Source organism: Rhinoderma darwinii, chromosome 3 (assembly GCF_050947455.1).
Source record: "Rhinoderma darwinii isolate aRhiDar2 chromosome 3, aRhiDar2.hap1, whole genome shotgun sequence".
NCBI lineage: Eukaryota > Metazoa > Chordata > Amphibia > Anura > Rhinodermatidae > Rhinoderma > Rhinoderma darwinii.
In genome coordinates this window covers 126,361,259-126,374,693 of record NC_134689.1, presented here as the reverse complement: position 1 = coordinate 126,374,693, position 13,435 = coordinate 126,361,259, and the positions used below count along the sequence as shown (strand labels likewise).

Here is a 13,435-nt window from a genome sequence, read left to right as displayed (position 1 = left end):
GATATCCTATTTGCCTTATTGATGTGTCCTGTGTCCATCGTGGCAGAGTTGGGACACCACCATACACATTAGATGGTCGGCCTGCCCGCTGAAATCAGAGGTTTCCGCCGACATTCACCTGATGTCTATAGCAAGCTTAAGTCTTGACCAGGCTGACATTTTTAAATAAACAAGATGAGGTTTGAACTTCTATAACATTATTCAGATTTGTAAGGACATTTGCAGCTATTAATGGTCGATGATATGAAGATGGTAAACCCCTTTATTGCCATCAAAACTTAAAACATTAACAATTTTCTTGGAAATCTCTTTTAATCCAGCCATAGCAATCACTATAGGATCACAATGTGTATTATACAAACTAAAATGCAGTAAAATTGTTGTCTAGTGGTCTGTCCAGACATTTAAGGGATTATACAAGACAACTGACAGAAGACTGATTGCATCTGTATTTTTCTCTTTACCAGTTTGCCACAAAATGACATAATATTCCAAAAATAGCTTTAAAGTGCAGGAAGATTGGTCAGCACTATATAAAAAAAATAAAAAATTACCAACAAAGGCAAAATGTCTGTTTGCACAGCTTTTGGTCTTATAATTAGACAATAAAGTCCACGTATCTGAAACATTCGGAACCTTGTAAAGCTTTGGCTCCAGCTGACACATTAGGATGACAATATTAAAATTTCAGATGGCACAAAATTCAAGATATATCGACATAAAAAAACCAATTCAATAAGTAATCTATTTACACAAAGATGATCAGTTCCTTTGTTTAAAAATATATATTTTATATGCTTTATTTTTATATTTTAGTCAAGTACTTCATTTTAAAAAAAACAATAGCACCACTTTACCACTCCTGGCCAAATAAGTAACTGGTAAAAGCAAATATGCTACATATCAGTGTATATTATGCATACATGTGCCATAAGAGATCATGTTATCTAGCATAAAATTGTATAAAAAGGTTTTTTTTCCCACGAGCCTTACCTGTGACTAACTTGTATGAAGCAGGACCTGTCACACAATGGTCTAATGTTTCCGAGAATGTGGAATGTCAATTAACCAGTTAAATTGACAACTTATGAATCTGATACTTTCGAGTATATTAGTGACATGTGGGTTCATCTTTTGCTGTCTTTATGTAGTTGACACCTCAACAAAGTATTAGGGCTTGTCCACATGTAACGGATTTGTTGCAGAAAATTTCTGCAGCAATTCCGCAGAAAGTAGCAGAAATTCCGCTGCAGAAAAACTGCACCATTTCCTGCGTTTTCGACTGCACAAAATGGTGCATATTTTGCGGCGTTCTTCTCAATGTTGGGAGATGGAGACGTCTCCTCTGAAAAACACAGCAATTCAGTCCACTTTCCGCAGCAGGAATTGACATGCTGCAGTCCGAAAAATACGCACCGCAGGTCAATTTCTGGTCGGAAATTTTACGCAGCATGTGGATGAGATTTGCTAAATCTCACCCACTTTGCTGCTACTGTATTCTGCTGCGTTTTTTCTGTCCTCAATTCTGGATGTAAATGACGCAGCAATTCGCTACGTATAGACAAGCCCTTAGGGTATATTCAGACGCAGTAGATTTGTTGCAGAAATTTCTGCAACTGAAAACCTGTTCCGTATATCTGAATAGGATTGTTACTGCAGCATGTGCATGGTTATCTGCAAACCCTATTCAGATGAATGGCACAGTTGCAGAGATCACTGTAACAAATCTGCCAGGTGTGAATTAACCCTTACATTAATCCATACGTTAAAAGGCACAAATCCCATTTTCCTAGTTACTAACACTTACAGAATCCATCATAAAAAAATCTCCTACTTATATGTCTAATAATGTGCATGCCTGCCGCAGTAACGATGAAAATAAAATTCCTAACTCCGTTCTTATTCTTTTCGCTAAAGGCCTATTTTTAATTTAGAAACTGGTTGTTTCCTAGACTTTAAATAATTTATGACCATTAAATGATGGTCATGTTTGAGTATCCTTCTAATCTCAAACAGTCGACACGAAAAGTAGCTACTGCTGCTGACGGATCTTCTTAGGCCAGGATCGCACACACAGTTTTGATGCAGTCTTTGGCTTGTTTTTTTTAGCCAAAGCCAGAAGTGGATCCACAAGGAAAGAAAGGTATAAAGAAAAGACTTATCTATCTCCTTTTTTGTGCTCATTCTTGCTAAAAAAAAAAAAACTGAGCCAAAATTTGCACCAAAAACGGCATCAAAACTGTGCGTGATCCTGACCTTATGGTTATGGCTCTATAATACTAGCTGCAGCTCATTAACACATTAACACCCAACAGGCATGATTAGCATATGACTATGGCTCTGTTTACATATGCGCTACAGTTTCCATGATTCTGTTCCTTTGATGGAACAGAATAACGGGAAAAACTGAAGCGCCAGATCCGTCACCCAACATAACTTATTGATTTGGGTTCCATTGGGTTTCCATCATTTTTTCCGTAATTTTGAAGGATAAAATAGCGCTGCATGCTGATCTATTTTGTCCACAAAAATTATGGAATCTGTGATGGAGAACCCTATTGGAATATGAAACTGTAGGAATATGGTACTGTAGAAACTGTATGCCGTCTTATAAACTTTGAACACACACGGCCTTGGCATGTGCATGAGGCCTAAGAATAACTGATCTATCAACAGCAGCTTATTAAAAATTTCCAATTAGCAACAGGAGATTTTTTGACAATGCACAGAGTAGAAATCAACTAAGAAAAACATGTAAATGCATAAAAAAATTGGCACAACAAATATATAGTATAAAACATATTACAAAGATCCTAGGTTTGCATTTGTTGACTCAAATCATGAGTTTATGGTGACTTTGACAAAACCAGTCCTTTCCTGCCAAATGTAAGTGGGGTGCAGAAATGTGCTCACTTTAAATTGTAATCATCAGAATGAAACAGGCAGACACTTTTTTTTTTTTACTAGCTTCAATTTTTTTTGCGAGTATGCGGATATGTAATAAAGTGGTCATACTAAAAAAGATTTTGTGGAAAACTGAAATTCAATTTTTGTTGGATTCACTTATTGGATTTACTAAATTATATTAAGATGATAAAATATTGCAAACATATTTATGGATGAAGCTTTTACATGGAATTTAGCCAAGTGTAATTGTATTAATCTCCCACATGCTCACATACTTTACTTAGCTCTTGTGTGGCAATCCCAGATATAAAGATGCTTTGAAAATAGAGAGGAATAAAATACCACGTATGGGCGTAGTGGTAGGGGGTAAAAAAGAAGCAGTGTTACCCATGCCCTCTGCCACATAAGAAGACACCAGTATTATAAATATCATATATGGGGTGCCCTGTTACAGACTTTACATTGGGGTCCAGAAGTTTTGAAGGGACTCCTCTGGACACTCAAAAAATTCACCCCTCCTTTTATTTATTACATACAAGGAATGGTATTTGTAGTGTTGGAATTGCTATTTCATACAGTGTTAGTTCAGTAATTCATAATTCTCATGTTCACTGAAAAGACTTGGAAAACACCCAATTGGTAGAGTCACCTGCTTAGGAATAGAAATTGAATATTCTATTCTACTGAACTACCTGTTACTGTAAAAAACAGACATATAGCTATCAATATACATGCACTTCTGTCCAAACAGAATAAATTAATGGGCATTTGAACATAGTGCTTCTCATATAAAATTACGGATGTAAACATTTTTTACATTACAAGGTTCCTTCTTGTAATTTCCATCATTGGGTCAACAGTAACTAGTGTGAGAAATGTCTTTTTTTTATGACTTGCCAGGATGTGTTTAAATGGTATGAATTTCATTTATGGTAGAATGATCAACTTTTAAAAATAGTTTTATACATGTAAGGAAAGCAGGCTTTTCCTTTCCCATAAATTGAATGAACCTCCTCCTCAAGTCACATATGGAATGAGGGTCATGATTTAATGAATTGACGTATATTGACTCAAGGGATCGGTCTTTCTTGACATCTGTTGTACAAATTAAACACAACAAAGCTGTTAAATGGTATACAGATTCTTTACTGGGAGATGACTGAAGCAATCATTTAAATCCTATGACAGGACCCTCTTGGAGAAGAACGCTTTCCATTTGGTATGAATTAGTGGCTATTAACACTTTTCATTTTGGATACTGAAAAATTACCTTTTAATCTGTGTATAGAATAGACAAGCATATTTTGTTACTGCAAGGAAAATGTTCCTATACATTGTGTGGTTTTGGAAGTACCACAGCCCTATAATCAAACTGTTCACATGGAAAAATCCTTTTCTATGAGAGGCTAAAAATATATAATAGACTTTTCAATAGATCAGCACAAAGGATCATTGTTTTCTAAATTAATCTGCGTAAACTGTTAAAATTAAAATATGTGTGCTACTCTCTTAGCAGTTGCCTGGAGATGACAAGGGTTAAACTAATATTTTGCCCCTAACTACCTTTTACTTTTTTAAAACACTTTAAAGGGAATATCTCATAGAGAGAATTATAATATTAGGATGTATGGATGTCATAGAGGAGGTCGCCTGCTGAGGACCTCCTTCTATTAGCTAGAGTGGATCTTCATTTATATGGCTAGCATTTACTGTAATACTATATTTTCCCCGCAGCAGCCACTGCAGAGGAAATGTAAGGTTGGCCACAGCTTCCCCTGGTGGTAACAGTTGATCCCCTGGGATTTTTTTTTTTTAACTCGGGGACATAACAAAAAGCTGATCATCAGGATGACTTTTTAAGGGACTGACTCACCAGCACAGCCTCATTAAGTAGGTAAAAAAAGGACTGCTGAAAGTGGGCAGTAGGTAGATAATTATTGAAGAAGAGGCATATTCAATAAAATGAGATTAAAGGACTCTTATATCTACTCACTCACCTCATAGTGATAAATAATTAGTATTTTTTTTTTCACATTTCTTTCTTTCAAGTTCAGTCTAAATAGAAGGTAAAACAGAATAATATTGTACTAACACTTAAATTAAGGCCCCGGTTTGTCCTCATGAGATGTGTTTGCTTTTACCAGTCAATATTTGTGGCCATTACACAACACTCACTACAACATACGGTAGCACCATTGTACTAATTTACATCTCTACATAGCAAATGATATATGTGCATTAGTGATAAACAGATATTGTATGGATTGAGCACAAATGTATACTGTTGGACAGTTAACTAGCTTGATACCTAGAGAGATCTGTGAGGTTTATGAGCCTGTTAAACTGTTGTATCATAACATATTCAGCAAAAGTGGATGAATCAAGCCATTGTGAAACGTAAAACCTGACCCACAATTAGCATATTTTGGGATGACGGTATTTGTGAACATAAGAATAGGGAGAAAAAACATTTACTGAAAAGCCAAACTGTGCAAATACAGAAGGGCAGGCAAACAATGTTATTGGACTCTGGATAATAAACAGCCCATAAAGAGAAGTGCAAATATAAGAAATAACTCTCTTAGACATGTCTGGGTCATTCTTCTAGCACCCATGGAACATTGGTTAAGTATAGTGCAATTGGATCCATCAGAAAGGCCATTTATTTCTGGACCTCTAGGGGACACAGGCTATGTGCAGGACATGTAAAACAGGTGAAAGATTACACAGTATTAGATTAGCTAAGTGAGTTGCCATGATTCTGTTTGGAAAATATAATATTGGAATGTGTATTTGCATTGTACAAAGGAAGAATGCCCATTGATTGAGAGAAGTGAAGTCTTTCCCTGTTTTATCTGATTTTGTTCCATTTCAGTGATGTATCCTGCAGATGGCACATTCATTCTTCAAGACTTTGAGTGACAATAGCATTATATCCTGAAGCTCCGACTCCCTGTGTTCCCTCTACTTGCGTTCTTCAGATGTACTTCCTGTTAACATATAGAAACACATTATTCATATGTATCACAAATAAGCTGCAAAAGCCATAAAACATTTAAATTCTAATTCTACTTAAAAGGGTATTCCCAACAAGGACATTTATGGCATATCCACAGGATATGCCATAAATGTCTAATAGATCGGGGTCCCAGCTCTGGTACCCGCACCTATATTAAGAGGTGGGGTTATCCGACCCCTATTTCGCCTGCTTTGACAGAAGCTTGCCACAGCTTCCAGACAGGGAATGGGGGGGGGGCTTCTCTCTTGCGTCTCTCTCCATTCTGTTCAACGGGAGTTGCAAAAACAGTCAAGCAAGAGTGGCCCTCTCTCTACTAGTCCTCGCCTCGAACCTGCGGCCAGCAGCCAACGCACCAGACAAAACGGGTGACCCCCGTTCTTGATATAGGTGCGGATCCCAGAGCGCTCCCCTGTGGATATGCCAAAAATATTTAAAGTTGGAAATGCCCCTTTAAAGGGTAAATCCAGTGAAACCGATCTTGTGATATGTCCTAGATACATGTGAGAGGATCACATTGGTGGTATCTGTCATCTTAGGTAACCATTGATTTCTAGAATGAGGGGGCTCTAAAAAACATAAAGCTTATTGGACACTAGTTAAAATGCTATAGTGGCATTATGTGGATTAAATCACCATTTACATCTATTTCCAAACAAATACACACATAACTATTACTATTGAAGCTAATTGAATATGAGTATTGATGTGCATGAGACAAGAATTGCTGAGCAGGACTGACTGTGTTAGGTGCACTATTCATACTTTCTTGAAGCCATGTTCTGAGAAGTGTGAATAGATAAGGAGGTATTTCACTATGCGTGCATTTACTAAAGGATAACTAAAGCAAAATACACAACAAGGGTAAGAAACCTGCTTAACCAGCCAGAATAACTCCAGATTAAGTATATAATTTCATTTAAAAACATTGATGCATGTCTTCTATTACGGCCCACTGCATCAAACAGACTTCTTGTAATGCTGGATTACCTTCTGGGCCTTTGGCATATCTGTGTGACGCTGGGCACGCACAGAACGCGCTGATTTCACAGGCTTGGCAGGTGCACAATACATCTCTAACCTCCTCAGATCACAGCTTTGGAAGCAGCACTCATCCACTATCCCTCTGTGATGTGAACGCCGACTGCTATAGCCATACCCTACTGGTTTACCTGAGGGGGAAATAAATGTAAAATTATAGAAGACATGACAATACTAGCTTCATTAATAAAATAATTTAGAGAGTTCATACATAAAAGGGCTGTCCACTTTGGACAATTAATTACAAAGAACAAAAAAAAAGTCTGATACTAAGCTGATTACAGGATCACAGGTACTCCAATGATTATCTTAGCTGTAACCTGTGGAGGAACCTGACAGCAAGTGTTCAGTTTGCCTACAGCACCACTACAGGGGAAATTAAGCATTGCACAGAGACACTATTTGTAGCGCTTCATGCTCTGGCTAATAAATGAGGTTTCTGAATGGGGGACCAATTTTTTGTTGTTAACTTTTAAAATGGGCTTCCTAAACCAGACAACACCTTTAAAATGTACACATTTTATTGGCTAACTTAATAGGTTGAAAGGTCAGGCTTTCGAAACACGTTCGATTTCTGTGTCAATAATGATATTAGAAATTGCACTGTATTCTGACATTTAATATTCCTGGCTGAATAGAATTGTAATAGAAATAAAATGAGGAAAAACTTATATGACCAACTTATCTTCAGTGGATCTGGAGTGGACAGTAAGGAGAAATAAAATTGCCCTTGCTTTTGCTCTGTTTCATGCGCTGGCAGTAATGCTTGGACTGTATTACACAGCCCCTGCAATTCTGTCTACTCTAGAACCAATGCAGAATTGGGACCCCACTATAAACCTATTCTATTAGTTGATAGAATTCCCCATGTTTGGCCAGCAGGCACTTCAACAGGATAAAGACTGCAGACATAGGGGAAGATTTATTAAGACTGTTGTTTTATACACTAGTCTTAATATAAAGAGCACTTAAATGGGTTTTCCACTTTCTGACAACTGATGACCTATCCACTGGATAGGTCATCAGTATATGATCGGTACGTGTCCGCTATCCGGACCCCGCACCAATCCGCCACTCCAGCTGCCTCCGGGCGCCAGACAATGTTGACTGAAACAGATCGCTCCTGTTAATGAATAGCGGCCGAGCTGAAGTGAGTAGTGAATAGGAGCAGAGCTCAGTTCTGCTGAACGGCCGCTATGCAGTGGTCGGAGCCATCTGCTTCCAGCTCCAACTACTGCATCCCGTTCCAAACATCCGGTGCACGGAGTCAGCCAGAGTTGTGGATCAGTGCGGGGTCCAGATGTCGGACACGTACCGATCATATACTGATGACCTATTCAGTGGATAGGTCATCAGTTTTCAGAAAGTGGACAACACTTTTAAGTAAAATGTTCCTTATTTATTAAGAGCTGCATCTCTGGCTGTCCACGTGCCAGAAAGTAAAATCCACACCAGCTATGAGCTAGATTTCTGGCATAAATTATAATGAGTTTGCTGGGCTGTGAGTGGCCACGCCCCTCCTGCTAAGCTTCACCCTCTTTTTTGAAAAGTGGTGGAGACGGTATAAAAATGCAAAAGTCGGTAACATTTTAGCACAAAAACTCAATTGTGACTTTTCTATGCCAAAAAACTGCCATAGAGTGCTTGATAAATTCCCCCCATAAACTTTACTAAAGCAATTCCATAATTCCATAATATAATGTTATTATTGTAATCAGTAGAGATTTCTAAATATACTAGAGGATAACTATTAATATGTTTCCTAAGAATAATCTTTGAAGCAATGGTAAACCTTCACCAGTAGTAAAGTCTTTCATTGGCTTATTTTAGCAGTAGTAATAATAGAAGTAGCAGAAGTAGCAGTACTAGTAAACATAATAATATATGTAAACCTTGAATAATACATGTTTAAATGTTGTATTTTTATTTGACATTTTTATCCTTATTACTTTCCATTTTATAAAGACCATCAGCTGTGGATTGTTCATGATAAATAATAAAACAAAACCTTTATGCTCCAGTTACTACAACATAAAGGGACATAACTATCAGCACTTCCGAGGACTTAAGTGACAAGACTAGCTGAATGTTTAATGTTTTTTCAACACTGCTAACTTTGCAGTACCATATAATATTTGTCACCTTTTTCTCTTTGCACTGTCTTATTAAAGCTTCACAAACAATGACACAGTCAGAGAAGCCATAGAGCTTTAGTGAGTAGACAGCATGTATGATAATTATTGATAGATTTACCACCCCACCCCCACTACTACATATCCCTTCAGAGGTCTAAATGAGAAATTAAAAATATATTGATTGAATTATGCAGAACGGTCCAAAGTTTCCAGGGTCCTGTATAATAACGGTGGAAAGTAGAATTAATTTAGAGTATGGGCAGAGAGGAGAAGACTGACAAAGACCTCAGTACGAGGTTGAAACAAAGCAGTCTTTTTTATTGTTTTTATACCATGTTGTCCAATAAATTGTTTTAAAATCCATCTGATGGGTCCGTGGTAATCACCGCACTAGCTACACAAGAGTGCCCGACACGAGGAGAATTTTTGTCCAGTTTTCCGAATTTGAATGACCACGCTGAAGAAACTCCAACATTGGAGCTATCTACCGTGGGTCTGCTCCAGAGGCTAGCACAGTTTACCGGAGACGAGCTATAAAGTTAAGTTGTGCTGACGATTCTGCACAACTAAACCAGGTGAATCTACCTTCACTCATCTGTATATCAAATATACCATCAGTACATACAGTATTACCTTAGAGCGCCGTCTCTATTTTTGTTTTTCTTCAAGCATTATTAGTAAAATAGGTTACTGTTTGAAAATCTGGGGTTTCGTAGGGTTTGTTTCTGAAAAGGTTACAAAAATTATTAAAACCTATCTCCTCAGGGTGCACCTGTTTGAAAATCTGGGGTTTCGTAGGGTTTGTTTCTGAAAAGGTTAGAAAAATTATTAAAACCTATCTCCTCAGGGTGCACATTTGGAGTAAGCTGAACAAACTTCGGGTTGCCATTACATGAAGGCTATTGCCCCCTGCAATGATCCTTTCTGTACCAGAATATGGGACCCTCTGCTCCAGTCTTCCATATTGCTGTTTCATCAGATCTCATCTCTTTTGCGCATGAGACGTTGACAATGGCCTGCAATCTGCCAATTGTGACTAATGCTTTTAACCCCATACATGGCTACATACATGACTAAGCGCCCCTTTCTTGACGTTGACTCCTAAGGCCCTGTTCAGATGGCAGGGGCGTAGCTAAAGGCTCATGGGCCCTGGTGCAAGAATTCAGCTTGGGCCCCCCTACCCCTCCCTACCACCACAAGAACCCTGCAGCGCCTATGCCCAGCCACCTTGCCCAACAGCCCCCACTGTATAATGCTCCCCATAGCTGCCCCCATACAGTATAATACCCCCGATAGCTGCCCCACACAGTATAATGCCCCCAATAGCTGCCCCACACAGTATAATGCCCGCATAGCAGACCCCATACAGTATAATGCCCCCATAAAGTATAATGCCCTCATAGCTGCCCAACACAGTATAATTCTTCTCCGGTCTGTGCTGTGAGTGACTCGGTGCAGGCAGGCGCGATGACGTCACTACATCGCACCTGCCTACTCTGAGCCGCTCATGGCTCACGGCACAGTGAATGATGGAGCAAGGAGCCGTCAGCTCCTTGCTCCAGCCCTGAATTAAACTGTATCTGAATCCTGACGAAGCAGATACAGTTGGAACAGGAACCTCGGTGGCTGCCCCCCCCGGAGGTCTTCACACGACTCCCCAGAGAGTCGCGACTCACAGTTTGTAATGAATTGTGCTCTCCTCTCAATACAATACAATACATCACATCGCATCACGGACCCCTTCTGCGACTCACCAGGTCTTGTTTCCTGAGGAGTCGGATGATCGGCTCCAACTTCCAGGGCATCCAGGCTCTATCTCACCATCCGCACTTCGTTGCGTTCTCTTCATGAATGGCCGGAACTAACTTCACGTGATGTCACATGGTACATTGAGTGTACCATGTGATCATGATGTCACGTGAGGGGCCCTCAGCCCAGCCAGTAAAGTATTAAAAAATCAATTGTACCGTTAGTGCCATGTGGCAACGGGGAGCCGCGACTGCTGCGACCCCTATAGCTACGCCACTGTCAGATGGAGTTTTTTGCAGGTAGAAAAAATCTGCCTCAAAATTCCTCCAGGAATTTTGAGGCAGATTTTGACCCTCCTATGTCTTTTTTACCTGAGGTTTTGCAGCATTTTCCTCCATTGATTACAATGGGAGGTTGGAGACGGAACATGCTGCTTTTTTTCCCCCGCGAGCACTAGAAGCCGCCCGGGAAAAAAAATGCCTCTGCATTCCATTGAAATCAATGGGGGGCAATTTCGGCCATTTTTAGAGTGGTCTCCAAGTCAAAATCAGTTAAAAAAAACTCTGTAAACAGGGCCTAAAGGGTTGTTTGCCGCTTTGCTGTTTCCAGCTGTCAGTTTGGAAAGTAGATACAACCGGAAAGAGCAGCATACAGCCACGACTACTCACACTTGTAAGTGACCCCAGTTAAAATCAATTCTTTGCTGACAATGCATGCAGCAGGAGTTTTTTTGTTGCTGCGTGGCACTACAGTATGTGATCACTACTATGGGTAATTGCTCCCTACCCAACTTTTAGTATGTTGCTATGAGGTATTCTAAAGCAGAATGTCTTCCATTGTGTCACTACAGAGTTGAGGGGGCCATCCTTCATGTAGGGACTACTGTGTTGACACACTGATATGTTACGAAAACCTGTGTGGGCAGAAATTGGTATGTGTCACCGCAGTGTGTGGTCTCCGAGAGCTGTCATCAACTGTGAGCTATCTGCTGGAGGCTCTGAATCAAGCTAGCCCTCTGACCTGCTAAGTGTTTAAAAAATGTATACAATCTGCATCAAGGAAACATTCTTCCAGTAGATGAACATAGTCCAGACAGATTCACAATCAGCATCTCCTCAAAATCCCAGACGAAACAGTAAGTTTATTACATCAGATCAGTAACAGGTCACGTTTAAAGGATATCCAAGCTAAAGATTACATGACTCACCAATTGGCCTGTTATTGTTTTTTGTTCAATGAACAGATGTTCAGCTAAAATACAGCTTTTAACCTAACAGTCACCTTCATAAAGAGCAGGGTATGGTCTATGTATTGAGCACTTTTTGATTAGTCATTATTTTACACCTATTTGTTTTTTGTCTACTCAAAAGAAGTTTACATCAGTTCTACTCTAAAGAGCCATGTCATTTGTATACTTATTCAAGCGCATCTCCAATTATCATACAGGTTTTACTAAAGTTAGCCAAATGCCTAAGTTATAATCACTGTTATCCAGTCCAGTGGTGCAATACCTTGCACAGCCATTACAAACATAATGTTGCGTGCAAGTACGAACGAGAAGGAGAACCAATGTACACCGCCGCAGCCCCTTCCAACAGCTGAACAGCGGGGGGTGCCCAGAGTCGGTCCCCCACCGATCTAATATTGAAGGCCTATACTAAGGATAGGCTTTCAATTTTAAAAATTCGGATAACCACTTTAAAATCACCTGCCTAATTTTGCGTAGATCCACCTCATGAAGCCAAAAAAGCTCTGACCCGTTCCAAAAAAAACTCTGATCCATTGAGGTATGGACTCCACAAGACCTCTAAAGGTGTCCTGCGGTATCTGGCACTAAGATGTTAGAAGCTAATCTCTGTTAGAGTGGCTTAAAGTTGTGCCCCATTGATGCTGAGTGGTGGAGAGCATGCAGCTGTCAATTAATTCATGAATTAGCATATAGGCAGACCAAACGAATGGGGCTGATTGTGTTGGGAAAGGAGGCATGTAGTGAAATAAAAAAAAGGATGCTGGAATCAGGGGGAAGGCAGGAATCCAGGTATGGCCACAATTTAAGACCTGTAAGTTGCGAGGTGGGTCTTCAATGGAACAGACTTGCTTTTCTAGCACATCCCACGGATGCTCGAGCAGATTGAGATCTGGGGAATTTGGAGGCCAAGGCAATAGTTCCTCGCACCCTTCCTGAACTATTCTTGCAGTGTAGCAGGGCTCATTATACTGTTGCAAGTGGCTACTTCCATTACGTAATAACACTGCCATGAAGAGGTGTACTGCAAAAATGTTTAGGTAGGTGGCATGTGTCAAAGTAACATCCACATCCACATGCATGCCAGGACCCAAGGATTCCAAGCAGATCATTGCCATGAGCATCACACTGCCTCTGCCGGCTTGCTTTCTTCCCATAGTGCATTCTGGAGCCATCTCTTCGCCAGGTAAGCAACGCACAAGCACCCAACTGTGTACATGTTGTGAACAAAATTATGATTCATCAGGCCACCTTTTTCCATTGCTCCATGACCCATTGTAGGCACTTTAAACAGTTTGCAGGGGTCAGCATAGGCACTCCCAATAGCAGCTGGCCCTGAAA

General features: G+C 39.8%; 1 protein-coding gene across 2 annotated transcripts in view; it reads right to left on the bottom strand.

Moving 5' to 3' along the window:
• Window positions 1-244: 244 nt before the first annotated feature.
• The window catches only part of IGF1 (insulin like growth factor 1), a 100,846-nt gene continuing 87,655 nt past the window's right edge, over window positions 245-13,435 (bottom strand). For both annotated transcript variants that reach the window (XM_075856679.1, XM_075856680.1), the window contains exons 3-4: window positions 6,914-7,095; window positions 245-5,897 (exon numbers count right to left, since the gene is read on the bottom strand). In XM_075856679.1, coding sequence (XP_075712794.1) covers window positions 5,838-5,897; window positions 6,914-7,095 — 242 coding nt within the window. In that variant the 3' untranslated portion in view covers window positions 245-5,837. The remainder of the gene's footprint in view (window positions 5,898-6,913; window positions 7,096-13,435) is intronic.